This window comes from Plecotus auritus (genome assembly GCF_963455305.1).
Source record: "Plecotus auritus genome assembly, chromosome: 9".
Taxonomy (NCBI): Eukaryota; Metazoa; Chordata; class Mammalia; order Chiroptera; family Vespertilionidae; genus Plecotus; species Plecotus auritus.
Window position 1 is genome coordinate 15,023,406 of NC_137783.1, and position 27,372 is coordinate 15,050,777.

General features: G+C 42.2%; 1 protein-coding gene across 4 annotated transcripts in view; it reads left to right on the forward strand.

Moving 5' to 3' along the window:
* SORCS1 (sortilin related VPS10 domain containing receptor 1) overlaps window positions 1-27,372 on the forward strand; it is a gene marked incomplete at its 3' end in the record, with an annotated part of 485,219 nt that overhangs the window by 302,456 nt on the left and 155,391 nt on the right. For all 4 annotated transcript variants that reach the window (XM_080641532.1, XM_080641530.1, XM_080641531.1 and 1 more), the window contains exon 5: window positions 13,751-13,824. In XM_080641532.1, coding sequence (XP_080497658.1) covers window positions 13,751-13,824 — 74 coding nt within the window. The remainder of the gene's footprint in view (window positions 1-13,750; window positions 13,825-27,372) is intronic.

A 27,372-nucleotide genomic window follows, 5' to 3' on the forward strand; every position in this document is an offset into this window, starting at 1 on the left:
AGAGTCAGGCCACATGGCATCTGGTCCAGGATGGCGCAGTGGCCACGGGCAAGGCTGAGAAGCTCAAGACTCAGAATATTAGTCATTTAATCTGCTGCGTTATTGCGTTTTATCTGACAGTTGGTTAATTTTCCCTGCGATGCTAGAGGCACAGCGAAGGCCATATTTACCTGGCCAAGGGAACACTGTGCATCGTTGTGATCACGTGGAGGAGATGCCCCCGGATGTAACCCCTTCAGGTCCCAGCACTTTAGACAGTTCCTCCTGGATCGCGGTGGTAGAGTGGGTAGTGCTGGAAGAGGTAGAACCTCCAGGCTGTGGCCCCAGCTCAGCCACTTACAGTGAGCGCTATTTAGTGTTGGCTTCCTTTGCTGTAAAATGTGTTCATACAGATAATTATAATTGCAGGGACACTTTCAAAAAGGTTGGGGGAAAAAAACCATGAATACTAAAGTCCACGTCCATTTTAGGTGTTCTGTATGCTTCCGTGTTGCTATAAAATCACTATAGCAAGGAGCATAACCCATCTGGGGAGAGAAGATTAAATACACATGAGTTCACCAATAGTCTAAGAGAGGCCGTGCTCTCTCCCACATTTAATAGGTGCCCCATCAAGATAGCTGGATGGATTATATGAAATGGGCAGCCCACAGTGCAGGGGTGATGATCTTATGAAATTATTTTACCTAGACATTAATGAATATGTCATATTTCTTGTGTGTGGGGGGCACATTTACATAAGAGGAATGTCACTAACACAAAGTTAGAAAACCCCTGTTTACAGGATTGTGAATTTGACCATTTGGCTGAAACTGAAATTCGTTAAAGTTCATTATATACTTCCAGAACAGACGCTTGATTGTTTTTTTATTGTATTGGCTATTTGGTTGTTAGGCAAAGTAATTTTTGTTCTTCTAATTAGGCATCTTTTGAAAATGTTGGTCTGCGGAATGATGGGTTCAGAGCTACAGATTACAACAGTTAATTTGGTAGAAATATAATAGTGAATTGTGGTAATACATGGTCAAAAACAAGAAGACCAGTTAGGATGATAGCATAGCCATTATGGACTGGACCAAAAAGCATCTTGTGACCATCCACCAAATAAATTCTGTCATTTCAGAGCCGGAAGAAACATTAACAATCTCTGCTCTGTAGAAGCTAACAAATCTTCCCACAGAGAAAACCCACACTTTGCTATCACATGTTCAAGTTCAGTGAAGGACATAAAGCCTTGCGTAGTGTACTTGGTAGGATTCTCATGTTTAAGGGTGTTATCTTGAGATGGGCAGATTTCTGTTTCTCCAGGAGAGAATGAAGGTGAAATCATGCTGGATGAAAGAGGGGTAACGTGCTGATGCAAGGAGGGATTGGAGAAGAACTTCACATCTCAGAGCTTGAGTCACAGAATGAGGAGTGGGGCTGTAGCCATCAGAGGAGCCATTAGCTAATGGGGTTGGCTGGAAGTCAAGTGGAGAGGGTCTGTGGCCACTCAGGTGGGTCAGTGATATGGAAATAATAGCTGGCGATTACCCATGAATCAGGGAGCTTTTAACAGTAATGAGATGCAGCTCTGAGCACCAAGGAGGGCCCCATGCTGGTGTTGGCAGACCAATGACGATGTTTGCCCGGGAAAAGGAACATTTATTCTTTCACGGACTGCTCATCAGTTTTTTTCTGTGACAGCTGCTAATGCTGCTGCCACCAAACTCCCAGCTCTGAGCTGAGCCTCAGTGCTAGTTGTCTCTGCTGGATGCTGTTTTACGCCCACGTAAGGTGGACAGAGTTGTCAGGCAAAAGGTCCTGTCTCTTAGAAAGTATCCTGTGTAGGTGGCAGCTCCTTCAGAACTCACCACTGGGTAGAATCTTCCTCTCTTCTTTCCTTGTGTGCCCCTCCGAGTCCTTGCAGGCATACACTCCCGCTTTTGGATACATACCACCTTCGTTCCCCCCTTACTTCCCTGCCGATGTGTTTCTTCCCTTCCATGAATGAGACCTGCAAGGCCCTGAGGATGAGGAGGGAGCATGGACCGCTGGCTCCCAGGATGGAGCCCATGTGGGCTGGGCTGTCCTGCACCATTGCATTTCATCTTGAAGGCCTGAACCCTGGGGGAAGCTTTTTGATGTGAGCATTTTAAGACACTCCAAGAATTTGTTGAGCAGATTGTCTGTTCTGGCCCAGGATACAGTTCTGCTGGCCATCAGTTCCATAGGAAGCCAGGGTTTTTTTTTCTTGTGTGTGTATTTTTTTTTTTTAAGATTTAATCAGGGAGAAATGTGTATGGCCGCATGCCCTCAGAATCCATAAAACCTGGATATTGTGATTCTGTAGTCTTTTCTCTCAGAGAGAGACAACTCTCTGTGGTAGTCAGGGTCTGGGAGGTTGCCAAGAGGTAAACATTTTCTTGAATTGGCATGTGGCTCTCCAGGCCCCACTGGGAGGGCTGGGAGGAAAAGGTTCAGAGCCTTTTTCCATTTGAAGTTCCAAGAAAAGTAGCCGGGGCCCTGGCGGGTTGCTGAGTTGGTTAGAGCATCGTGCTGCTACGCCAAGATTGCAGGCTCAATCCCCTATCAGGGCACATACAAGAAGCAACCAATCAATGAATAAATAAGTGGAATAACAAATCTCTCTCTCTCTCTCTCTCTCTCTCTCTCTCTCTCTCTCTCTCTCTCTCTTTTTCTCTAGCTCTCCCTCCCTCTCTCCCCCTCCCTTTTTCCCTCCCCTAAAAATCTATAACTAAATTAATTAAGTAAAATTAAATTAAAGCAGTAGCCTGACCAATGGGAAGCCCGGTTGGGGACTTAGTATTAGAAACAGGAGCTGAGTTCCTTGGCCTCTGAAGGGTCTGTGTGAGGAGGTACCTTTGGAAAGCCCTGGAATCTCAAGCAAATTAACATGACAGGCATTATGGACATTTTATACCGAATGGGAAGAGGGATAGTGGTCACGGAAGGTCCCACCCCTTATACGTCGTCTTCCAAAGAAAAAGGATCACTATGGACACTATGAAGAATTTTATGGCATTTATTATAGGAGTGCTGAAATCTTGCTTTCCTTTATTTCTGTACTTTTTAATCTTTGCATTTAAGCTGTAGACAGACCAAACATTCTGCTCATTTTTTTTTTTGGGGGGGGGGGTGGTTTCTTTGCATTAGGAAACGAAGCGAGTGGGAGGACGGAGATAGAGTTCTTCACCTCATTGCCAGTCCCCCCCACCCCCCATCTTCTTGCCTCAATACAGAAAACCACCCAAGGCAGGCTTAGCAGCAGGCTGAGTCTGCCAGAATACATCTTTATTTTAATTTGGCAATAAAGTAGTGTACAAACTGTGCTATAAAACACTGCCTCCAACAGCATCTCTCAGTCTGTCTTAAACACCTCACTAAACATGATGTGTTGGGAAACATTTGAAATGAGAGAAAACAAAGCACAGATGTGACTGAGAGAAAAAAAATAGGAGAAAAGTACAAGGATGTATGTGTCCTTCAGCTTTGCCGGCCATCCTGGCGCACGGGGCTCCTGGCTGCTCTGTTAGGGTTGGTTGTACTGGAGGAGTGATTTGTAAAGGAGGCCGGGGGCGGGGGTGGGATGGGTCCTGCAATGTTGTAAAACCAACATGGACACTCCCAGGACTCAGGCAGGTGGGGAGCTTGGGAGGAGAGGCCCAGTGACCTGCTGGTTCAGGCTGGCAAGTCCCCTTGGGAGGCTCTGCAGAAGGACCTGTGCCCCTGACCAGAAGCAGGAAGGACCACTTTTCTCTGTCCTGTGCAGCGTGCTGCTTCTCCCCATGCTTACAGATGGTGGTGGTCCATCTAGGCCATGACCTCAGTTCCTACACAGACAAGCAAGAAATCCCACTGGACAGAGTGGCTGGGTCTGGGCGGTGGGAAGTAGAGGCAGGTGTTCATTCAGAGGAGGGGGATGTGGTGAGCTCCAAGCTGTTGTTCTTGCCACTGAGGATGGCTCCTCCAATGTCATTGGTCCTTCAGGTTGTTTTTTTTGTTTGTTTGTTTTGTTTTTTTGAGAAAAGCGATCCTGCTTTGTTTGAAATGTGGTACTCTCTTATTTTTTCAGTGTTTACAAAATTTAAATATTACAGGATAAGGAAAGCTCATCTGCCACCTTGTATTGGACCCCAAATCTCTTCTTTCTTTTCCTTCTGTCTTTCCAATCATCTTTATTTTTCTCCTGTTCATGGGTCGCTCTGTCTCCTTTATTTCAGGAGATGTGAAATCATTTTGCGATTAAAAAAAAAAATACATCCAAATGAGCTATCAGTTCTGTGGAGGGAGTATAAAACTCTTAAGACAGTTTGGTGGGCCTCCCTTCATTCTGGGGCAGTTCTGGAAAATTCGCAAGTTTATATTCTCACTTCTTTGGGAGCTCTGGGAGTCAGCAGTAATACCACCCGTGCACCTGCATGATCCCTGATCTCCTCTATGTTCCAAAGAAACAGGTTATGAAAGAAATAAATCTTAAAATTGCATGTGGGCCTCACCTTCAATATTTTGGTATATATGGCCAAGATACACATAAAACCAGAACGTGGTTTTAAAGGGGGAAGCATGTTTGGATTTGGAGATTCTTGGCACCCATAATTGAAACACTAAATATTAACAGTCAGCATTCTTCTTTAAAAATCTGTTTTATTTATTTTAGAGAGAGAGGAAAGAAGAGGGATAGAAACATCAGTGAGAGAGAAACATTGATTGACTGCCTCCTGCACACCCCTAGTGGGGTTGGAGCCGGCAACCTGGGCATCTGTGCTGACCAGGAATCAAAACAGTGAACAGGAATTGAACCAGTGACCTCTTGGTTCGTGGGTGAATACTCAACCACTGAGCCACACTGGTCAGGCTTAATCTTTCCTTTTCTGCCTGGATCCTAAGAGAAGGGTATTGCTTATCATGGCTTTTTGGAATACTGGGCATTGCCTGGGAAGTAATGACTACTTGATAAGGGAATAGATGCCAATATTTTCCAAAATCAGTCATTCTTGTTTCTCACCACTGATAGACAAAATGCCAAACTAGGTGAGAGCATTAGCTCTCTACTCTCTCAGGCCCTACTAATGGCCCTGCGACCCTCAGGGGTCACTTAATTTTATACTTTCTGTAACTGGAAAGTGGAAGTAATAACCAAAGCACCTGCCTCTCCCAGGACTGTTTGAGGATACTTACCACTGAGTCTGGAAGGTAGCAGGCATACTAGTAGATGCTACCCATTGTATTATTCAAAGACCTGAAAGATAGCCAACCTGGCATGGCGTTGCTGGATTTAGACACAAGGCTGCCTTTGCGATATAGTTCAGTGTCTTTTCAGCACCTGAAGTTAGAGGCACTTTAGTCAACGTGGAATGCCTTCTTAGTCACTAAAAGGTACCATGGAATCAGAAAGAATGGAGCATGGGAGATATGAAGTGCTCAGGGAATATTATTGATTATAATAACAGTAAACCATTAAATATTACAGTATTTGTCTTCACAGTAACTTCATTGGTTTTGGAAGACACCTAGCAGCCCCTTAATGTCAAAGGGCTAATTGAAATAAAAGATAAATGGATCCTTGAAGTTCACACCCCCTGGGGATATTCAAACGATTCCTGCACAAGCACAAACACTTAGGAACCTGGTACCTGCCTAATGCCATCACGTTTCCCCAAGGCCCTGCGTTAAGTAAAAAGGCACTCAGTTATTTATAAGGAATACGTTGAGCATTCTTTACCATGCTGGGTTGGCAGGATTTCCATGTGCTTGAAATTTCCCAATGTCAGAGCTGATTTCTAAACTCATGCATATATACATAATTTAAGTATCCAAATACAAAACTGGCGATTAGAGTGGAAATCAGGGAGCTTGCTAAATGTCAACCCCAATGCTTGTTTATAAAACAAATTTTTGAGCTGAAATGCCATCATATGCAAACAAGGAAGGCTTGTGTTCACCTTAGAATCCTTGTTTAACCAGTTTGTGTCATTATTTTTCAATTGCTACCTTGAACAGTCGGATCTACCTATTCCTAATGGTTTGAGAGAAATGGGCTGCAAGAACAAGGACTAATGGACATTTGAAAAGGAGTAATTGGTATTCAGGCTTGGACAGGCACAACGATGCTATTTAGTAGCTATTGAAGCTCTGAAATAGATTTACATTTTTGTTTGTGCATCTTTTAGTCAATTCTCTTGACCGGGTCTATCCATCACCAATTGTCTGAATGGATTAAGATGCCTCCTTAATCCAGGTACTAGTGGGAAAGTTTGAAGGACATTTGGCCTCATAACAGAACATGGATCCCTTTCTTAAATGAGTTCAAGGGATACCCAGAAAAATGCCTATCTCTAAGGCTGGCCCTTTAGAAATCTAGCAATGTGCAGGGTTTCTTGCCAAGAGGAGTCGCAACCAAGGATGTTGCCAAGGAGGAAAGTGGTTTTGGGAGAAGGAAGAATAGACACATTTTGTGAATTTATGTCTCTATTGTTTTCACCTTTTTAAAAAATATAGTTTTATTGATTTCAGAGGGAGGAATGGAGAGGGAGAGAGAGACAGAAACATCAATGATGAGAAAGAATCATGGATTGGCAGCCTCCTGCACGCCCCTCACTAGGGATCAAGCCCACAATTCAGGGCCTGACTGGGAATCGAACCTCGACCTCCTGGTTCATAGGTCGATGCTCAACCACTGAGCCACACAGGCCAGGCTGTTTTCACCTTTTTTAAAAAAATTTTATCTTGCCAACTTTCTACAATAGGATATTGTAAGTGTGGGTTACACATGGCACACGCAGTGTTCTAAGAGACTCAGCGCCACAGCCAGGATCTCAAAGCTGCCAGGAGGAAGAGAAACCCGAAGTCAGGTGCCTTCCTGTCCAATCTACCATGAGATGCCCATTCTAAGAGCTGAGTTTCACAGCAGAGGGAGGGCTGTTGTGTGATGATCCTGGTCAAGGCAGGAGAAGAAGGGAGAGAGAGGGACCTGTGGCCAGAGGAAATGGCCCTGGCTGGCTGCCTGGCACCCAGCAGCCCCTTGTGATTCATCAGACTGCTTCTGACACCTTGAGAGACACAGCACTGTGACCCCTGTGCATCCGTGCCTCCAACCTTGTCCCGGCTTTTGTCCCAGGGGTCTGCATGTACTTTCTCCCCCTGCTCAGGCAAAGTGAAGGGGCTTTCAGAAGTGACCTGTCTTCTGCTCTCCATCTGGTCAGATTTATTTTTCCAGTTTCATGTTGATTTGTTTTTTGTTTATTTTTTAAATAATCATCCCTTTCGTTCTTCTCCTATCCAGGAGCCCTGGCTAATCCAGAAACTTATCTCTCCCCCGCCTGGTTGCAGTCACCTTCTAACTGATATGTCTCTCTGTTCCATGCTGAGCTTTGCTGCTCTGTTAATTTGCTCAGAGTGACCTGTTCCCCCTGGAACAGTGTTCCTCTACATCTTCATATTGAGAAATTGGGGAGGAGGGGAGTTTTTATTGATTTTTTTTTTAGAGAGAGAGATGAAGGGAGAGGGAGAGATAGAAACATAGATGAGAGAGAAACATCATTGATTGCCTGCTTCCTGCACACCCCCTACTGGAGTTTGAGCCCACAATTGGGCATGTGCTCAGGCTGGGAATCAAACCAGCGACCTCTTGGTGCATGGGACAATGCTCAACCAACTGAGCCACACTGGCTGGGCCATACTGAGAATTTTAACTGTATCCCTAGGCCCACCTGGAAAGCTTTGGCAAATTCTCACATTTTACTCTCCAACATCCACCACCATAGCACTCGGAACCAAACACTTCACATCACTATAGCTGTGATATATCCTGACGAGCTAGCTTTTTCTTTGAGGAACTTACATCTGGTGGGGGTAGGGGTGTTGGTCTGGAATGGTTACCATGGTTTTCTCTATCCATCCCTGTACCCACCCGCCAGTGGAAAGGCTCATGTCAGCATTTAGTGAAGTTTCATGAAATTATTTCAGGAACCAGAGAATGCAGCTTCCCCTCGGAGTGATTTGTGGCCTTCTCTTTTCCTCTGTGGAGGCCGGGGGAGGAAAGAGCTTGATATTTGCCATGCCTCCGGCCCGGCATTAGGAATTCATTTGAAGTCCTGAAGGTACCATCTCTTTCTTGCTAAAAAGAAAGCAGTAACTTTCAGTGAGAAGTGGAGAATCATGAGCTGGATGAGAGCTCTGTACCCAGACCATCCCCAGGGCAGCGTTAGGATGAGGCAAATAAAATAGAACTGGCAGGAGTTTCTGTCAGCCTTTTCAAGAAGTGCAATTTGCAGGCCTCCTGCCTCTAAAATGTGAAGGGCAGAGAAGCAAAGAGGAAGGAGCAGGAAACTTTAAAAGGAGCCGACAGCAGGAAGTGTTCTGCCGATGTGGATGTGGAGCGTCTTGAGCCTGTGGAGGAGACCCAGCGACCTGCCTCCTGCCTGGGGAAGGCGCCCTGGGGAAGTTTCTGGGGCACCACTTCCAATCCCATCAACCAAAGACGTTACCATTCTTCCGTCCTATGCAATTGTGTCCTTGGACCAATTTCCTAGCTGCAAAAGAAAGTGTCTAATGAGTTCCTAGCAGTCTGAAAGGAGGGGCTGTATTGATGCAACTTAGGGATATTGAGAAGACTTTGCAGGGATTGTGGCAACGGCAAACTTTCGTATCAACATAAGGAAGCTGAGTTTCTCTTCAAAGAAAGATGGTAAGAGGATGGAAAATCCAAGTTGGAAACTGTCATGTCCCCTTCTCTCGTCCCATCTTAAGCTGCTGTAGGTTCGAAATCCTGAGCAAAGCCGACGAGTCTTACTCTTTCCCAGCCCCCAAGCTATGCTATGTGTCCCCCGTGGCATCCCTCTTTTTGCTCCCTTGGGGCCTGTGGCCCGCATCCAACTTGCAGTTCTACAGGCCTCCTGAGTGTGCCCCCGAGATGACTGAACAATTGATTAAAAGCTCAAAACTAACTTTGCCCTGGCCAGGTGACTGAGTAGGTTGGAGCATAGTCCCATACTCCAAATGTTTGCGGGTTCAATCCCAGTTTGGAGTGTGTCTGGGAGGCAATTGATACTTCGTTGTCACACTAATGATGCCTCTCTCTCTCTCTCTCTCTCTCTCTCTCTCTCCCCCCCCCCTCTCTCCCTTTCTCCTTTCCTCCCTCTAAAAAAACAAATCAATAAACATATCCTGGGGAGAATATTGGAAAAAACAAACCTTTGCAATAGCATCTTCTGCAGTCAACTGTATTTTTTGTTTATCTATACTCTTCTTATAGCAGACAAAGGCAGGTGGCAAGAAAACAAACCAATGTGAGAAATATAAAAAAAAAAAAAAGAAAGGAAAAACCTCATTAGGAGAAGAGTGTAGCAGGGAGGAGAAGAGCTGACCGCCCCAGACCAGCATAAGGACAGAGTGGAGGGTTAGGCCCTGAGGCTGCTGCTGGATCTTGAGCAGAGCTGAGCCTCCGGTGTGAGCTCACGAGTTCTATGTACTAAGGCAAGGAAGTGGCCTCAGATAGTTTAGGATGATTTTAGGCAGGAAGGATTTTCTGCCTTGGTTCCTTTTTCCCTCCCTTTATACGATTTCTACTCCTTCAATCTTTTCCTCAATATGTTGTACCAGGGTTATTCCAAAACAGAACAATGCCAACCCCTTCACGAATCACATTCTGCTGTTCGTGACCAAAGATTCGTAGGTGAACATTGTTCTCCTAAAACGGTTCAGATGTCCTGTTGTCCTCTCCAAGGTCCTTGGCAGGCTCAGCGTTGCTGGAGAATGCAGTTGCTGCTGCTGTTGATGCAACAGACATTGATGGTAGTCCTGATGGTAGTTCTCAGTTCTGTGTTCTAATGGTCCTCAGAGCTGTGAAGCCCGACACAAACAGGGAGGGATGTAAATCTTCTATAGGTGCTGATGACTCCATGAATTTTGTTGTTGTCGTTAATCCTCACCCCAGGATATTTTCCCATTGATTTTTAGAGAGAGTGGAAGTGAGGAGAGAGACAGAGAGAGAAACGTCAATGTGAGAGAGACACATAATTGGTTGCATCCCACACAAGCCCAGGGATTGAGCCAGAAGTAAGGTACATGCCCTTTGACCAGAATCAAACCCAGGACCCTTCAGTCTGCGGGCTGATGCTCTATCCACTGAGCCAAACGGGCTAGGGTGACTCCATTAATTTTATTGAAGGACATTGAGTCGTTCTAACCAGAGCCTTCTACTACTGCCCAGAGAGTCATTGGTAAAAGTCTTTGATTTCATTCCCTTCTCTGTGGAGAACTTTGCTGTCAGACTCTGCAGGTTTAATTAACACATTAACTTTTGAATGGCTTGAGTCTTTTTTTCCCTTTTCTTGGTAGAACACCAGGCTGGACTATTAACTTCTCAGGGGGCAAATCTGTGAAGTGGTATGTGGAGGACACAGAGCAGCTTTGTGTAGGGGATGGATGAATATACAAGAGCTGCTTGCTGCAAATCCTTGGGAGTTTCAAAGGTGCTGATATTTATAGTTTTGTTTGTTTACTTGTGTAAGTATAGCCCTCTAACTATGGATCCATGGAAGCAAAAAATAGTCATCTGATAAATTACCTTTGTCCATTTATTGGGAAATCTGGGTACTTTACTTGGTAGAATCATCACTAATAGATTTGCATGGTGCATAATTGAGACTTTTGCCCCGTGATCATCTACTATGTACTAGGCACTGTGCAGATAGAGAGGAATGGGATTCCTGACATATAAAAGCTTTGTGACCTCCCATCGGAGACATAGATGTGGTTTCAGATAGCTTAGGGTGATTTTTAGATAGGAATTTCTGCCTTGCATTCATAGAAGACTCTCTTGAAAGGCTACTAAGAGCCCTAGCCAGTTTGGCTCAGCAGATAGAGCGTCGACCTGCAGACTGAAGGGTCTCAGGTTCAGTTCTGGCCAAGGGCACATGCCCGGGTTGCGGGCTCGATCCCCAGTAGGGGGTGTGCAGGAGGCAGCCAATCAATGATTCTCTCTTATCATTGATGTTTCTATCTCTCCCTCTTCCTTTCTCTCTGAAATCAATAAAGAAATATATTTTTACAAAATTAAAAAAAAAGAAAGGCTACTAAGAGAGTTAAATATAAACATGTGCCCTGTAGTTTTGTAGTGTTTGTTACTGTACCATAGTTCTTTGGACATGAGGCCACTGTGGATTTCAGTGTGTAGGAGAGGCTTCACGGAGAAGGTGACCTTGATTTGGGCCTAAACCGACCACTGGCAGTCACTGAGGTAGGCACATCCTGAAGCCACCCCTGCCAGAGTGGGTAGCAGGAATGGAGGCATGGCACGGGGGGATATGCGCAGGCGTGGATGGGAAGGAGACAAGGCAAAGGGTATCTTGTGAGAGAAGAACCTGAAAAGGATGTCACTGAGCTGCCTAAGAGGCTTGGCTTATTGGGTTACTCGGTATATCCACTGCTTGAGGGGCCTCTGGATGCTCACAAATAACACAGCAGCCCCTTGAAGAAGATAAAAACAAATTTTATGGGACATACCTGACTGGTCCCTGGGTTTGAATCCAAGCCTGGGGGATCAATTTAGAAAGACATAGAAGGGAAAGAAATACACACATACAGATGCTGGCATCCGGCAATTCCTCATGGAAATGAATTCCACGTGGGAGCATGGATAGCAATCACTTTTTGTAGCCATATGATTTCTCAGAGTTTATATATGGTTTTTGGCATATATGTGAATCAGCCTTCACACGGAATTATTATTTTAAATCACCCTGATGCTGTGACGTGGGCATAAATCTTTGTATATAAATATAAATATTAATATATATTTATATATAGACAGAGGCATACACAATGGCGTGAACTATGTTCTCTTTAAACTCATGCAAAGCAGTTTTGGATTTTAAAAAAAGATAAGAGTGAGGGGAGAGGGAGCAGCAGAAGTCCCAGATCAGGTGCTTGCTGTTGATCTAGCAGTCTGCATGTGAAAGTGCAGGTGTTCAGGACTTGCTGGGATTACAGCGCAGGACCTGGGTCCTCCGGCTGCTTGGGTTTGAATTAAGAGTGAGCTGTGCCCTCCTCTGTTATCTCTGTGAGCTGTGTCTGCCTCTCTCCTTCGCACTCTTAAAATGAATCAGGCATGAAATGTACCCAGGAAAACTTTCTTTTCCAGACATAATGGGGCAGAAAAGAATAATAAGACTTGAAAGAAAGAAGCCACAGATTCTCCTTGGCTGGGTGCCCAAATGCTGTGTCGAACTGCTTGCTTTAGTAGCCAGATATCTCAGCTTTTTTTTTTTTGGCTGTAGGATGTGTTTTGATCCAATGGACACAATGGTGTAGGAAGCTTTTTCAAGGGTCAGTGCTTACTCACTAGAGCTGCCTTGTTCCTTGGACATGCCGGGTGCATCTGCAGCCCTGGTGAGTCACTTGGTGAGTCATTTGACTCTTTGTTGAGTGCTGGGGCTGGGGAAGGAGGACAAGGCTAGGCAAGCAAGGTTCCGGGTACAGTGACACACCATTCATTCACTCTGGGATTTGGCAAATGCAATGGTGGGAGTTTGGGGTTTGTGAGTGGGTTACAGACCAGGCCTATAGCAGAAAGACGATGTTCCAAATGATATTTTTCAAGACAGTAGCCAAGAGACTAATGGAAACCAGGATGTCTACGGCATTAGGAATCTCTGGGCTACCATCAGAGGACACTTCCAGAGGCACAAAAGGGTTCCATGGTGCTGCAAAGAATATTGGAGAGGAGCAGGGGTGTCATATGAGCAAGGAAGAACAGGAGGTAGGAGAAGAAAGACATTAGGAGGGATGGAGCAGTGGAGGGTTAGGCCCTGTCTCATGAGCAGTGTTTCTATGCAGTTGCCCTTGGAGTGTGCTTGCACATGGACTTGAACCGTTACCAGCTATATAACCATCTGTAAAATGGTCAAAATAACTTCATATATCACAGGGATGGAGTATGGACTAAAGGAAATAGTACACGAGAAGCATTTGGATGACTAAGTAAGAACTTAGTCAGTGTGGGCTGCTGTTGTAGCCTGAAGTTCTTCTGGTTACTGTTACAAAGACTAACATTGGTCCCTCTTGTCTGCAGGATATGTTCTAGTCTCCCTAACGTACCATTCAAAGCTTTTTCCAAGTTGCCCTCAACATTTTCATCCAAACGTATCTAGATTTGTTCCCTTTGTGAATAATGCTTGTCCTATCGTTGTCAGTTTGAATGCAGTCATCCCTTCCGATCCCAACCAAATCTCCACAGGTCTGAGAAGCATCCCTGATTGGCTACTGAGCTTCCTTCTTCTGCATCCTGTTATCACCAGCTGCCTCATGCATCTCTCATTATTGTAGTCAGATTCAGGTTGCGTCATCTGTTCTTTGAGAGCCAGGACTAGATTTTGCACTTCTGTGTATCCCACACAGTCAGTGATCTGCATATGCTGGGTCCGGTGTTTCAGCTGACTTTTTCTCCAGGCAGAATGGGGTATGAATCCCAGTCCATTCTACTATTTAGAGGGCATGCGACTTCCAGCAAATCGCTTAATCTTACTGAGCCTCAGTTTCCTCTCCTGTAAAATGGGGGTATTAATATCTGCCTTGCAGAATGTATGGGAGGAGTAGAAGTGATATGTAGAGCATTGACCTGGTATGTGGCAGGTGCTCAATAAATGGTAGGTGCTCAATAAATGATAGGTGCTCTTATTACTATTACTGTTCTGATGAACTGCTGTTTGTGTATTCACTGGTGCTAAGTAATTTCTTTTCTCTGCAGTTATACAGCTCCGCGGAGTTTGGGAGAAGGTGGCAGCTTATCCAGGAAGGGGTTGTACCCAACAGGTTCTACTGGTGAGTCTCACTTTATTTTGGACCTTATTAAGATGCCACCTAGCAAACACGCAGTGGATTCTTTTTCTCACCCGGAGCTCTCACATAAGGTCTGTTCTGGTTGGGATATGCCCACAGCTCCCTAGGGCAGGACCTGGCACTGGTGTAGTAAAATTTTAAGGGGATATTAAAGATGTATCACAGATTACTTAATAAACCCCAGATAGATGACTGAGATTAGTGAGCAGCAGGGGCTTTGGAAATGATGTTTTGTTCTATTCTGATGAGACTTGTGATACAGACACTTAACATTTTAATAGTGACATTTATTACTGAAACCATTATGCACACATTTTTTTACATATTCAAATAAAGCTTTTCATTGCAAATAAGTAGGTCTTGTTTAGTCTAAGAGTGGATCTTCCTCCCACTCCTGATTCCAAGGTTCCTAGACCTTCTCCTCATCATATGGGAAGCAACCAATATTCTTAATTACTTACCCTTCCAGAATGTTCTATGAATTACCAAATATATTCTTAGCTCAAACTGCTTTCACAAAAAGACATAGACTGGGTAGCTTAAACAACACATTTATTTCTCAGAGTTCTAAAGGCGCTGGGAAGTTCAAGATCAAAGTGCCGGCATATTGTCTTCCTGGTGAAGGCCGGAATGTTTCAGAGAATATGGCAGGATACTGTAGAGGGTGCCTTGGTTCTGTGTCCTCACAGGATGGAAAGAAAGAGAGGGAGCACTGTGGTCTCTCTTCCTCTCTTTATAAGAGCACTAATCCCATTAAGGGATTTCACACTCATGATCTCATCTTAACCATATTTACCCCCTAAAGACCTCATCTCCTGGTACTATCACTTTTGGGGATCAGGGCTTCTACATATGAATTTGAGGGGGGCAAAAACATTTCGCCCATAAATTTGCATTTACATAAATGTTAGCTTACACACCCTGTTCTGTGCCTTTTTTCTTTGTGTGAGGGGATGCAGTTAACAATACATGTCATCATTTTTTTTTTAATAGTTAAGTATCATTTTCCTCTAAGGATATAGATCAGATGTGAATTCTAGGCTTATTTAATGTACAATAGACTGTATATTGGCAGATGAGTGCAAGGGGAAAGAGAAATATGTGTGAGAGAGGGAGAAGATAAGGGGAAGGAAGGAGAGGGGAGGGGAGAGACAGACAGCAAAAGAAAAAGAGGCAGAGAAAGTAATATATGTATTGTTAAACCACCTGAGCCCATCTTCCTGATTACACTAGAGATGGCCTCCCTCCATGGGCATGGTGACTACAGGTGACAAGAAGGGAAATAGCACAAGCTCCTTCGGCTTTTGTGTTTCTGTGGCCTAGAAACACAAAGTAAGAACAAAGTATGCAACATTCTAGTGTAATTTGACATTACATGACAAACCCTGTGGAATTTACGTCCTAACCCTGCCAAAAGGTGTTACTCCTTACCAGGATATGTCTAATCTGCCCATGGCAAAGCCACTGAGGCTGTTTTCAGACCTTTGCTGCTAAAACGGGGCTATAAAGCACTAGCTCAGAGCAGAGTGTCAGTATGCCTTGTTATGTCATTCATAATCACAGGGGCAATGGCCTTTCCAGAGCCAAGGAGCTTCCTATGAATAGGACAGTGAAAGGTGTCTCCCTTCACACCTCCTGAAATCACACTGCCTCCCATCAGCCCTTGGACTTGCATGCATTTTGAGGAGGAATGCATTTCTATATTTCTCATTTTTAAACACTGCCCTAAAACCCCCGTGGGAGTTGAAAGCCAGACACATGCATTAGAGAAATCTCTTACAATGCGTGTGAAACTGCCTGGAAAAGTGAAAGACAAGCCATTTACAAATAAACTGGTCAAAGATAACACATAGAGACTTCTATGTGGAATATCTTATTTTTCCCATCATAAAAATACAGTTATAGCCCATCTGGCATTGCTCTAACTGTGGTTCAGCATCAACCTATGAATCAGGAAGTCATGGTTCGATTCCTGGTTAGGGCACATGCCAGGGTTGTAGGCTCAAACCCATGTGGACTGTGCAGGAGGCAGCCAGTCAATGATTATCTCTCATAATTGATGTATCTATCTCTCTCTTCTTCTCCCTTCCTCTCTGAAATCAATATATATATATATATATATATATATATATATATATATATATATATATATATATATAAAAGCCTAATATGCAAAGTGTCCCCTTGGGAGTTCGATCACTCGCTGTGATGTGCGCTGATTACGAGGGGGTGGTGTGGAACAAAGGAAGGCCCGGCTGGCAGCTGACAGCCAGGAAAGGGAGGCCCCAGCCAGCAGCCGGAAGCCACTAGGAACTCTACCTGTGCATGAGTTTCTTGCACTGGGCCTCTAGTAAAAATATATTTAAGAAAGAAATTTTTAACTGAAGGAGGTATTTGTGCATAGAAGCCATTCACCTCTTCTTGCTCAAGAATGGCATGAGAGTTGTTTTGGAGTCCACATGGGCCTCTCCCTTCTCCAGGAACTCAGCTCTAGCGATCCCCAAGTCTCCCTCCTTGGATCCTCACTTCTCTTTGTCTCTTGCTCTTTGTGTCCCTTATTCATGAGACACTGCACCTCTGTGTGTTTTGCTTGGAAATTATAAAGTCATTTTGGGAAAGAGGGTCCATGTCTTTTTGTTTGTTTAGTCTCTCTTTCACTTGGTGTTATATGTGCACAGAATGGCCTTGGAAAATAAATAAGTGAAGGCCTACATTACTGTGGTCCTACTTTAACCTCGAAATGGAGTTGATGCTTTACCAATGAGAAGGTGTGAGGGACAAATCTTTCCTCAGGTCCCTCTTCCAAAGTACTGAAACTATCTCCACGTGAACCTAGCACTAGAAGGCAGAAAGTTACAATTCATAGAGCGCAGAATGAAAGTGTATTCCTACCCAGAGGGACAAAGAAAAGCATTGACTAACAAATTGGACAAGGCAAAAGGACAGAGATGAGAATATTTCCCATGTAGGTGGCACATGGTACACAATATTCCATGGCTCACTGAAGGTCTTGATTACACACAGCATCATGAGGTGAATGGGCCCCATCATTGCTTCAGCGGGTGCTAATTGCAATCCATTCTTTTCTATTTTTTGAATGAGGGTCTTCTATCTGAAAGCCTGGTTATCTATAGAAGCCCTTGTAACCAAATGTCGTAACTGGTCCATCTTTACAAAAACTTTACACATGGTTGTGTATGAATTCTAATCAATCTGTCTGCTAAGTAAAATAAACAGCACCCCTCCCTCTGCCTTGGGAAACAGGAAGGTACATCTTCCCCATTGGAGCCCTAACAGTGTGATCAGCTTTTTATGCAGAGCTATTTAATCTTCATAACAGTTTTATGAAGTAAGCTTTGCATTATCATCATTAACAGATGGGGAACCTGTGGCATGAAGAGGTTAAGTAATTTAGCCAAGGTCACACAGCCAGAAAGCGGCACAGCCAGGATTCAAATACAGCTGGTCTGGGTCCAATATCTATACTCTACCATTTCAATGCACTCTGTAGCCTCTGCCTGTTGGCCTTCTCTTCTGGCCTGGGGCAGTGAGCCCTAGAAATCTGGCCCATTGAGGCAGATGAGTAGAGAAAACCCAAGGCTCTTTTGGCCACCAGGCCTGTATGTGTATCTCTCCGGCTGGTCTTGGCAAATGGACCCTGGGGGTTCTTTAAGCTCGGTTGTTTTTTTCCAGAGAGGGCATGAAACCTGGTGAATTGTACAGTGCACAAGACTATTAATGAAAATCTCTTGGTTTCTGTCCACATGGTCTGTATTTTCTGACTCTGTTCAACTTTCTGGGCTGGCAGACAAGGTGTCAATCAAAGCAATATATATTAGACTTACTGCTGGAAACCAGTTAATTCAAATTACATAGGAACTTTGAGGATGTCTAGGATTATTCAGAAGGTGTAATGCAAAGAAGCCCCTTTAATAATTTCAGCTTGGAGCCTGGTTGTGGGGGTGTGGAAGGGACTCAAGGTAACTTTCTAGTGCTAAATTGAGTTGTCACCCTGAGTAGTAACATAGCTTTTCCCATAGAGAAAAATGAAGATCAATTGATATATTTTCCTCATCAACTAGTACACTTGAGATATATCTTTATTTTGGGTGGCATTACTATTGTCTGAAAGTAGTCATTGGCAATTGTAAAATAATTGTACAATATAAAAGCTTATTCTTATGCTATCTCAGTGGTTGCTGTTAGTACTACCATAGCTAACATAAATGTAAGTATTCCTCTAAGAAGTACAAATTGCTTCCAAAACCAAGTTACATGTATAGGGCATATTATAAAACACATCTTACCACAATACCGCCCTTCAGAAATCATATCGGGAGGCAGTACAGACTGGAGGTTTGGGGGCTCAGAGATAGGAAGTGTGAGTTCCAGCTTTGCCATTTGCTAAGTAAGGGATCCTGGGGAAGTTCCTTAACCTCTGTGTGCCTCAGTTTTGTTCTCTGTGAAGTGGGGACGATACCTACTTTATTAAACTAGATGTTTCTTGTAAATTGGTTATATGCTTGGCACCTACAAATTGTCTTGAGTGCCCACTGACTCATAGTGATAATATTATTAAGAGTGGCTGACTCTCTATATCTGTCAGTTTTATTGGCTGCCTTCTCAAGTTTGCTTTCCCCAATTAGTGGCAGTGAGGGGCATAATCAGCTTTGACTCCCCATCAACCCTGTCTGCCTCTTCCCCTCTATGTCCAGGGATTGAATCTGAGTGGCCTGGCTTGCATCAGGATTATATAAGGTGATGCATTACTTGTTTAGATCAGATACATATCTACTCTAGGAACTAAAATAGGAGATGGGGTTGAGACCCAGTCAAACTGCATGGCTCAAAGATGAGGGGCCATGATTTAGGTGGTTCCTAAAAAGGAAACAATCTACTTGGTTAACATAAAATAGGAGGAGAGATTCTCACTGGGGAAAAATACAGATGGGAGGACTGTCCCCAAGATAAAGTTTCATAATAGGTATTCATATTTGTTAAGTAAATATAGTGGTTCAGGTACTTGATAACACATACTACTTCATTCTCAAAATAAGATTGTGAGGTAGGGATTCTTACCCTCATTTTGATAAGATGAAAAGTTATATAATTTATCCAACACAATACATAATATGTATTATAGTCCAGTTTTGGAACTTGGTCTGTCTGGGTTCATGACTCTTGTTTTCAGTAGCAAAGATCAGCCCCAAATTCAAGACCTATTTCCCACCCACATCCTCCAGTAATACCTGTTAGTATAACAGTCCAGTAGTTAAGGACCTCAAGTGTTGAATTTGACATTGAAGAGGAACATGGTATTGTAGGATCAGCAGTACTCAAATGCCGTGAATAAGTAAAGCCCCGACCAGAAGCCAAATTTGCTATTAGAACTTGATGAATGTGGTTTGTTGGGATCTAATTCAAATTTAGGTCAGTGCAACAGAAGACAGTTTCAATTATAACCCACTCAGCAATCTACCATCTATGCAAAAGACAAGGCAATCTTAGGGCTGCTTCACTTAATTAAAAGTAGGTTCAGACTTATCTTATTGATTATGTTTCTCTGACATATAGGGGGCTGACTGGAAATAGGGGCAGATGACTGGTGATTACATACTTTCTGTGACTAATTCACACATGGAAAATTAAGAGTTGGCTCAACAATGAACCTCTGTTATTCTAGAACATTAGCCTTGTTCCAATGATGTTCCTCAGAGGACATATGACAGTGGTATTACATAGCAGAGAGATAACTCTATCCTTAATATGTTTGAACATGTATACACACCCTCATTCTTCCTCATGGCCCAATGCCATTTATGCGAATGGATTCCCATGCCACATCTTTGGCAACAAGTCACATTTGCTAATCACTTGTGTGCCAAGCTGTGTGCCAACCTCTTTGCATATGTATTTTCAAGCATTCCTCAAATTAATAATGTGAAATAATTTACTGATCAAAACTCATTCTCAAGATGTGATAGAAAAATGCAACATATTTTTAGGGGAAAAAATAAACAGGAGATATTGGCTTATGAGTCTGGAAGGTCAGAAGGTCTGATTTATCTAGGCAGTACTAGATGCAGAGGCTCATTAAAGTCATCAGGGCTTCATCTCTCCCCACCGCTCAGCTCTTCTGTCCGCTGTGTTAGCTTCACACTCAGCCAGACTCTCTCCTCCTAGTGGCCTCTGCACCTCACATCTTCCCAGATTCACTGCAGTGGAAAAGAAAACACAATTTTCTTGTTGCTCCAGGAAAACTCCTGGGAGTAAAACTTATGGGCCTTGATTAGGTAACATGCTCACATTTAGAACAGGGGGTACAATCAATTCCAATTAACCACATGGATAGAAAGTAAGGAATGCTGAAACCCCAGGAAAGGCTGGGGAACTTTTACAAAGGAAGGGAGAAGGTTCATGGGAAGGTATCAACAAGAAGTGTCCATTAGTGGGAAGTGTTGTCATTTCCTTTTTAGGATGAGAAATAATTAAGATAAATATAGACACAAAATCCCAGAGAGGTCAAATAATTTTGCCTAATGTTACATGTTATTAGGTTATGGTGATGGAATGCATATTAGTCATCATACTAGTGTCTTCTTCATAGACCTGTCAGGATTAAAGTGAGAATTCAGGTTAAACTCTAAACATGTGTAATACATGATGAATAAATATTAACTATTATTTAAAAGAGAAATAGAGAAGAGTTAGGTATTCATGAGTTTCTGAAATGTGGCAGCCTCATTTTGTTATTCAACTTAATGATTTCTTTTCAATGAGAATTTTTAATGTGTACATGTCTATTTTTCTTTGTTGCCCCAGAATCAGGAATAATGGATAGAAAATCAGCTTACTGTTGTATTTTATACCTTCTCAATTATTTGAAAACTTTTGTTACCCAGTTCATTTAATTTGCATCCGTTGAGTAATTTCCAGAGCTAACTCCTGGCCATGAAGATAAAGGGAACTTGCTCTTGAGGGCCTTGTAGCTTGAGATGGAACTTCCAGGGAGCCCCTACAGAAGTATATGGGAAGGATCTTGCCCCTGCATAGCCGCCCCTCTGTGAGTTTGCAGCCAAGATCTGGGGTCACCAAGCTAGACATGGAATTGGGAAGGGAAGAGCAAGGACAAGTTCAAAGCTACCTTACTTCTGCACTGCCTCTCACCACCTCTAACCAAAATGACTTTCAGAGTGAAATGGCTGCTGCTTCTCTCCTATCTACTAAATCCCACACACATTTCCTTCCGACCCCTCCTAACCTGCAACCATGCAAAGACTCTGGGGAATATAGTTGTAGGTCGGCCAAGTTGATCCAGCATGGAAGCATCACAGTCCTACCCCTTGAAAACTTGGCACCTGTGCACATCTTTTTCAACCACATATAGCGTTCAAATGAAAACAAAAACAAAATTATGCTTCTACCTCACCTGATAGGATTTTCTCTATACAACTTAAAACATGACACATATCTTCCTCTCAAAATGAGAACAAATTTCAAATGCCACATTATCTGTGTTTGGATGACATTTCTCTTCTAACTGAGTCATGCTTCTGCCTTCTGTACAGGGGTGGGCAAAAGTAGGCTTACAGTTGTGAGTACACAAAACAGTTTATTCTTGTCATATTATTTATTAATTATTGTACTATTTATTTGTATTACTTGTCATTTTCCAAACAAACAATTATAAACATACCTATGCTCCCCCCTGTATTCTATAACAAAAATACTGAAAAATAAGGTCAACTACTACTAGCACATCTTATGTTGAAAGACAGAAGAAGAGTGGGAGATATGAAAAGGAAGGGAAATAATGTACACACACACACACACACACAAATATATATTCATATTAATCTATAATGTGGTGGGAAGACTCTAGGGAATGTTTCCTAAGGAAAAGGATTTGTCCTTTGATGGGCCAAAGATAAGAAGAAATTGACCAAAGAGCTAAGATAGGCAAGTGCCTAGAACAGTGGCTGGCACAGGCCATATATCATGAACTTTAAATTTTCATTGAATGAAGGTGCACCCTTTTACTATGTATCTGTCATTTCAATGATTGTAAGATACCTGCTGATTTAGAAGACGTTAAAATGAAAAAATGTAAGCATTTTGGAATTGATGGAATAGGTACACAATAAATATTTGCGTGATGAGTGAAAAATGAAGAATGGATATTGAGGGTGAGACAACCAAAGATAGTTATTTTTCAAATCAAGGGTTGGGTTAGAGAGGATTGTCTTAGTAGATAACTAATAAGATGTGGGGCCGTAAATTTTAGACAGGAGGGTAGAGAAGACCCAGAAGACTGGCTCATTTGACTGGGCAGGAATGAAAGGCAGAGCAGGTTGAGAAAGATAAAAAACAAACAAAAAAAAACTATCAGATGAGTGAATCTATGTACTAATAGATGATGTGTTTGTGCATCAGAATATCATGATTCTTACAGAACATAGAAACCATTGCATCAGACCTCCTGTGACTTGCAGAAATCTCTTCTACCAAATTCTAGATAAATGGCTGAAAACAGCCTTCTGGATGAACTGGAACTTTGTCTATCTGTCCATCAGGATTTATATGTCTATAAAGAAAGTAACCAAGGAAATGGACCTGTCCCACTGTTTTTTTTATGGTTGGCTCTGGCACTTAAAACAGCAACCCCTCAAACACAGCAATTCCATCACGTAGAGAAAGCTGTCAGGGTTTTCACAGGCATGGCGAGATGTGCCCTGGGATGGGGGACAGAACCTGCTACAGCATTTATGAGATTTATGGTAAAGGGATTTACATGAAGGCTGAAGTTTAAGGCAAATAAATCCCAGAGGACACATATTCCCCATAATTGAATTACAAAGCCATTATCATGTGCTGAACAGAGCAACTTTATGACTCTATTGTGACAAGAGGAAACTTGTTAGAATATTTATGTGCCTGGGATCCCTTCTACATCACCAACCGAAAAACACACCATTTCTTACATGTGTCTCTCATGAGCAGTTAGCCTTCCTGAGTAACTCAGTAGCCAAGAGGTAGAATCCAAAATGGACATAGCATAGAGCCACATCAGCTCAAACCTCACACTTGACCTCACATTCAATAGTTGCTGTACCCACCATATTTATATTGTCAGCCTACACCAGGCTCTTCCCATAATAACCAAGGCAGCCCTAGAATAAATAAAAACTCTGGATGTCCATATTGTTTTCTACTTCTGAATAAAAAGACAATAAAAACATTTCAGCAATGAGCCATTTTTCCAGTCATTAAAAAAAAATAATATAACTTTATTTTTGTGATCGCTGAAGTGTATGAATCATGAACTTATGACAGCCTGAAATGCTATAGTAGTTTATCTGCTTTACATGATGAAATGACATCATCAGTTCGTCACAATGATCTGATTTAGTAAAAACAGATCACTTGAGTATTTATAGTAGCTTTGCTCTAATTAAATATATTCTTACAAGATTTGGCATAGTTTTTTTTTCCTTAACTTTTTATTTTTGAAATAATTTTAGAATTACAGAAGAATTACAAAGATAAGACAGTTTCCATATCTCTTCACTCAACTTTCCCTAATATTAACACCTCATATAATCATGGTGCAATATTCACAACTAGCATATTCTGTCAACTAAAATAGAAATCTTACTGGGGTTTCCAAATATTTTCCACTAATGTCCTATTTTCCAATCCAAGATTCAATCCAGAATCCTACATTGCATTTATTTATCATATCTTCTCAATCTCATATATCCTCAAATCTGTGGCAGTTCTTCAGTATTTCCTTACCTTTGATAACCTGGATAATTTTGGAGCTCACTAATCATTTATTTTTTGTCAATTACAGTTTACATTCAATTTTATTTTGTATTAGTTTCAGGTGTAGAGCATAGTGGTTAGACAATCATATACTTTACAAAGTGTTCCCCCAATATTTCCAGTACCACCCAACACCATACACAGTTGTTACAAATTATTGACTAGTCAGTTATTTTGTTGAATGTCCTTCAAATTGGGTTAGGCTATTATTTTGTCATGATTACAGGGTTGTAGATTGTCAGGAAGTATATCGCAGAAATGATGTACGCTTCTTATGACATCGTATCAAGAAGTACAAGCATCAATATGTCTCATTGCCGATGATGTTCACCTTGACCACTTGCCTAAGTGGTATCTTCCAGGTTTCTCCACTGCAGTTACTGTTTTCTTTGTTTCATGCTCTATTTTTTCAAAGTTCATACTCAAGGGAAGGAAAATTAAGCTCCAAATCCTGAGGAGGAGTATCAAAAATTGTGTGAACATATGTTAAGAATGCCACAATAATTAGTAAATATTTTGGGAGATACTTTAATGCTATGAATTTTACCCACTAATTTTAGTATTTTTCAGTTGATCTTTCTTGTAGCAATTATTACTTTGGCGTTCTCATGGACATTTTCTATTTTGATCACTTCTTATATATTGGAACTGGAGGCCCGATGCATGAAATTCCTGCAAGGGTCTCGGCCCTCGCAGCCCCGGCTGCCTCAGCCCTCACAGCCCTGGCTTCATCCTGAAGGTCTTCTGGATGGTCATTCTGCTGTTTGGTCTAATTAGCATATTAGCTCTTTATTATATAGGATCCTTCTCTAAGGAATAATTGCCCCCTCTTGGATGCTTACTTACTAATACCATTGTATAGTTGCTCAATCAAAAAGGTGACTGGAAAAGATGGTGAATAAGCCCAATGTTGGATTATGTTTTGTTTCTTTTTTGTCTCAGGTATCTCTCTGCCCTTGATTGGAGCTGGTAGCTAGATAATTCCTGGTAGATACTAATGCATCATTAAGATGTCACCTGTTAAATAAGAGCAAAACCTCTCTGCCTATTAGAGTTCTTTTGAAAGGAATATTTTAGGGTCTGACCTGGGATGAAGACCTCAGAAGTAAATGCATTTTCCCAGTGATGCATTCCCTTTAGTGGTCTCGGAGGTGGGGATTCCCCCCAGTGGTTCTGCATCCTCCCCCTCTTTGTTTAGTTGGGTATCTCACAGCATCTTCACCATAAGGAGGGTGATGTGCAGGTTCTCTCCCTCTCTCTCTCTCTCTCTCTCTCTCTCTCTCTCTCTCTCTCTCTCTCTCTCTCTCCCCACGCACACACACGCACACACACACTTCTCCCTTTCCCTGTTTCTCTGTCCTAGCCAAGGAAAAATGCAAGACTTGCTGCTCCCTCAAAACAAAACAAACCTATTGAGGGTTGCTGACCTCTGTTGTTTCACAGTGATTTTAATTCCCTAAACAAAGAACCCAGGTTCTAACTGACCAGTTGTCGAATATATGAAAAATATGGTATAGAAAATGGGTAACTATCCTAAACAGATAAGCATTCTTATAAATGAAAACCTTGAATGATACCATCTCTGTAGAGATAAGGACCCACAACATGGACAGGCAGTTTATGAAAGAATAAAGTGGCAATTAAATAAAAATATTTAACCTCACATGTAGAAAATAAAAATTGGAGCAAAAATGGCATGGCTTTTATTAGTCTATCAAATGGATTAAAATTTTGAGAAGGCAATGCTTAGCCTTGGTGAGAACTTGGGAAATGGACAGTTTTATATGCTTTTCCTAGGAGTATAATTTGTATAAACTTTCCGGGAGACAGTTGGACAATATATCAGGAGTCTTAAACAAATATCCATTCTCTTCAAGCCAGTGAAATACCCTCTTTTAATAATTCTTCCAATTGAAAAACTGAGAGTTCAGTGAGACATGCTAATATTTACCTACAAAGATAATTAGCACAGTGTCATGTATAGATAATACCAACACCCCATGGTCAGAATGTGACTTAAGTAAATTATAGAATATTGTGCAGCTGGGAAAACAGTACATTTCCATAGTACATTATGCTGTGCTCTGTTATTAGTATGATGCAAAAATTATTTTTTAAAAAAGGAATGCCTACACAGAGAAAAAGTACTAAAGGGTCAACAACAAAACATTAAAGGTAGCTATTTCTAGATGGAAGGATTGTGTGAATGTTGTTATTGTGTTTTGTTTTTTTTTTAAACTTTGGTACACTTTCCATTATGTTTGACGTATTGCTTTTAGTATTAGAGTTTTAAAAAACAGTGTGGGCCCAGCCAGCATGGCTCAGTGGTTGAGCATCAACCTATGAACTAGGTGGTCATAGTTCGATTCCCAGTCAGGACACATGCCCAGGTTGCAGGCTAGATCCCCAGTGGGGGGCATGCAGGAGGCAGCCAGTCAATGATTTGATCTCATCATTGATATTTCTGTCTATCTCTTCATCGCCCTTTCTCTCTGAAATCAATAAATAAAAAATAAAAAGTGGGATTTATATCAATTATGCCAATTATATTAATAAAGCAGTCAAGCATATTTCCCAGTGGGGTGGATTATGGAAGACAACAAACAGGAAGGCACTGAGGCCACTGAAGAATAGCCACAGGAAAAGGAATCTCTTCTCTCCTCCTCCTCCTCTTCCTCCTTCTTCTTCTACTCCTCTCCCCTTGCTCATCCTCATCATGTCTCCAACCCTTTCATCTACCTCTCTTTTTCTTCTATAATTTCTTCCTTGTCTTTTCTTTTACTCTTTCCTCCACTGCCCTGTCCTCTCTTCTCCCCTGTTTACCCTCCTTTTTAAACCCCCCTCTTCTCCCACCTCTCCTCTTATCTTTTTATCATTCTGATAGGTTTTCAACTCTAACTTTAGGAATTTATACCCATAGTACAGTATTAATTTCTCTTTAAAAGGTAAATTTAGCCTGGCTGGTGTTGCTCAGTGGTTGAGCATTGACCTATGAACCAGGAGGTCACAGTTTGATTCCCTGCCAGGGCACATGTCCGAGTTTTGGGCTTGATTCCCAGTGTGGGATGTGCAAGAAGTGGCCAATTAATGATTATCTCTCATCATTGATGTTTCTATTTCTCTTTCCCTCTCCCTTCTTCTCTGAAATCAATAAAAATATATTTTTTAAAAAGATACATTAAACCATGTATTTTTCATCATCACATTGATTTTCTTGGTCAAGCAGTCAAGAGTTCAAAGGCAAACTGGCACCGCCTTCAGAGTATTTTCACAGGATCTCATCTCATTGTTTGCCCATTGCAAATCCCTTCAGACCTGGATTCAGAACTCCACAAGAGCTTTGTAAATAAGCAAAGTACCAAGGTGACTAGCTGCCTTTTGAAAGCCCAGGAATTTTTGTTTCTGCTGTGAAGGTGGATTTAATTCCCGTGTGCACCTAACCCAATTCTGTCCTTGCTTCCCTCCAAACTTAACTGACTGGATCACTTACCCTTCTCCATTGAAGAGTTTGTGGGCAATAGCCTCTCAGGGTATTTTTTCAGAAGTACCAATACCCAGGAATAAATCACGTTTTTGTGTTACAGTAGGCTGAAAAAATATAAAGCAGCTATTCAAGGATGGTTAAACCAGGGCCAGGGACCTGGCAGTCCCATATGGAGACTAACACTGTGTGTCTCAGGAGGGTCAGAATCTGTTAGTCATTTT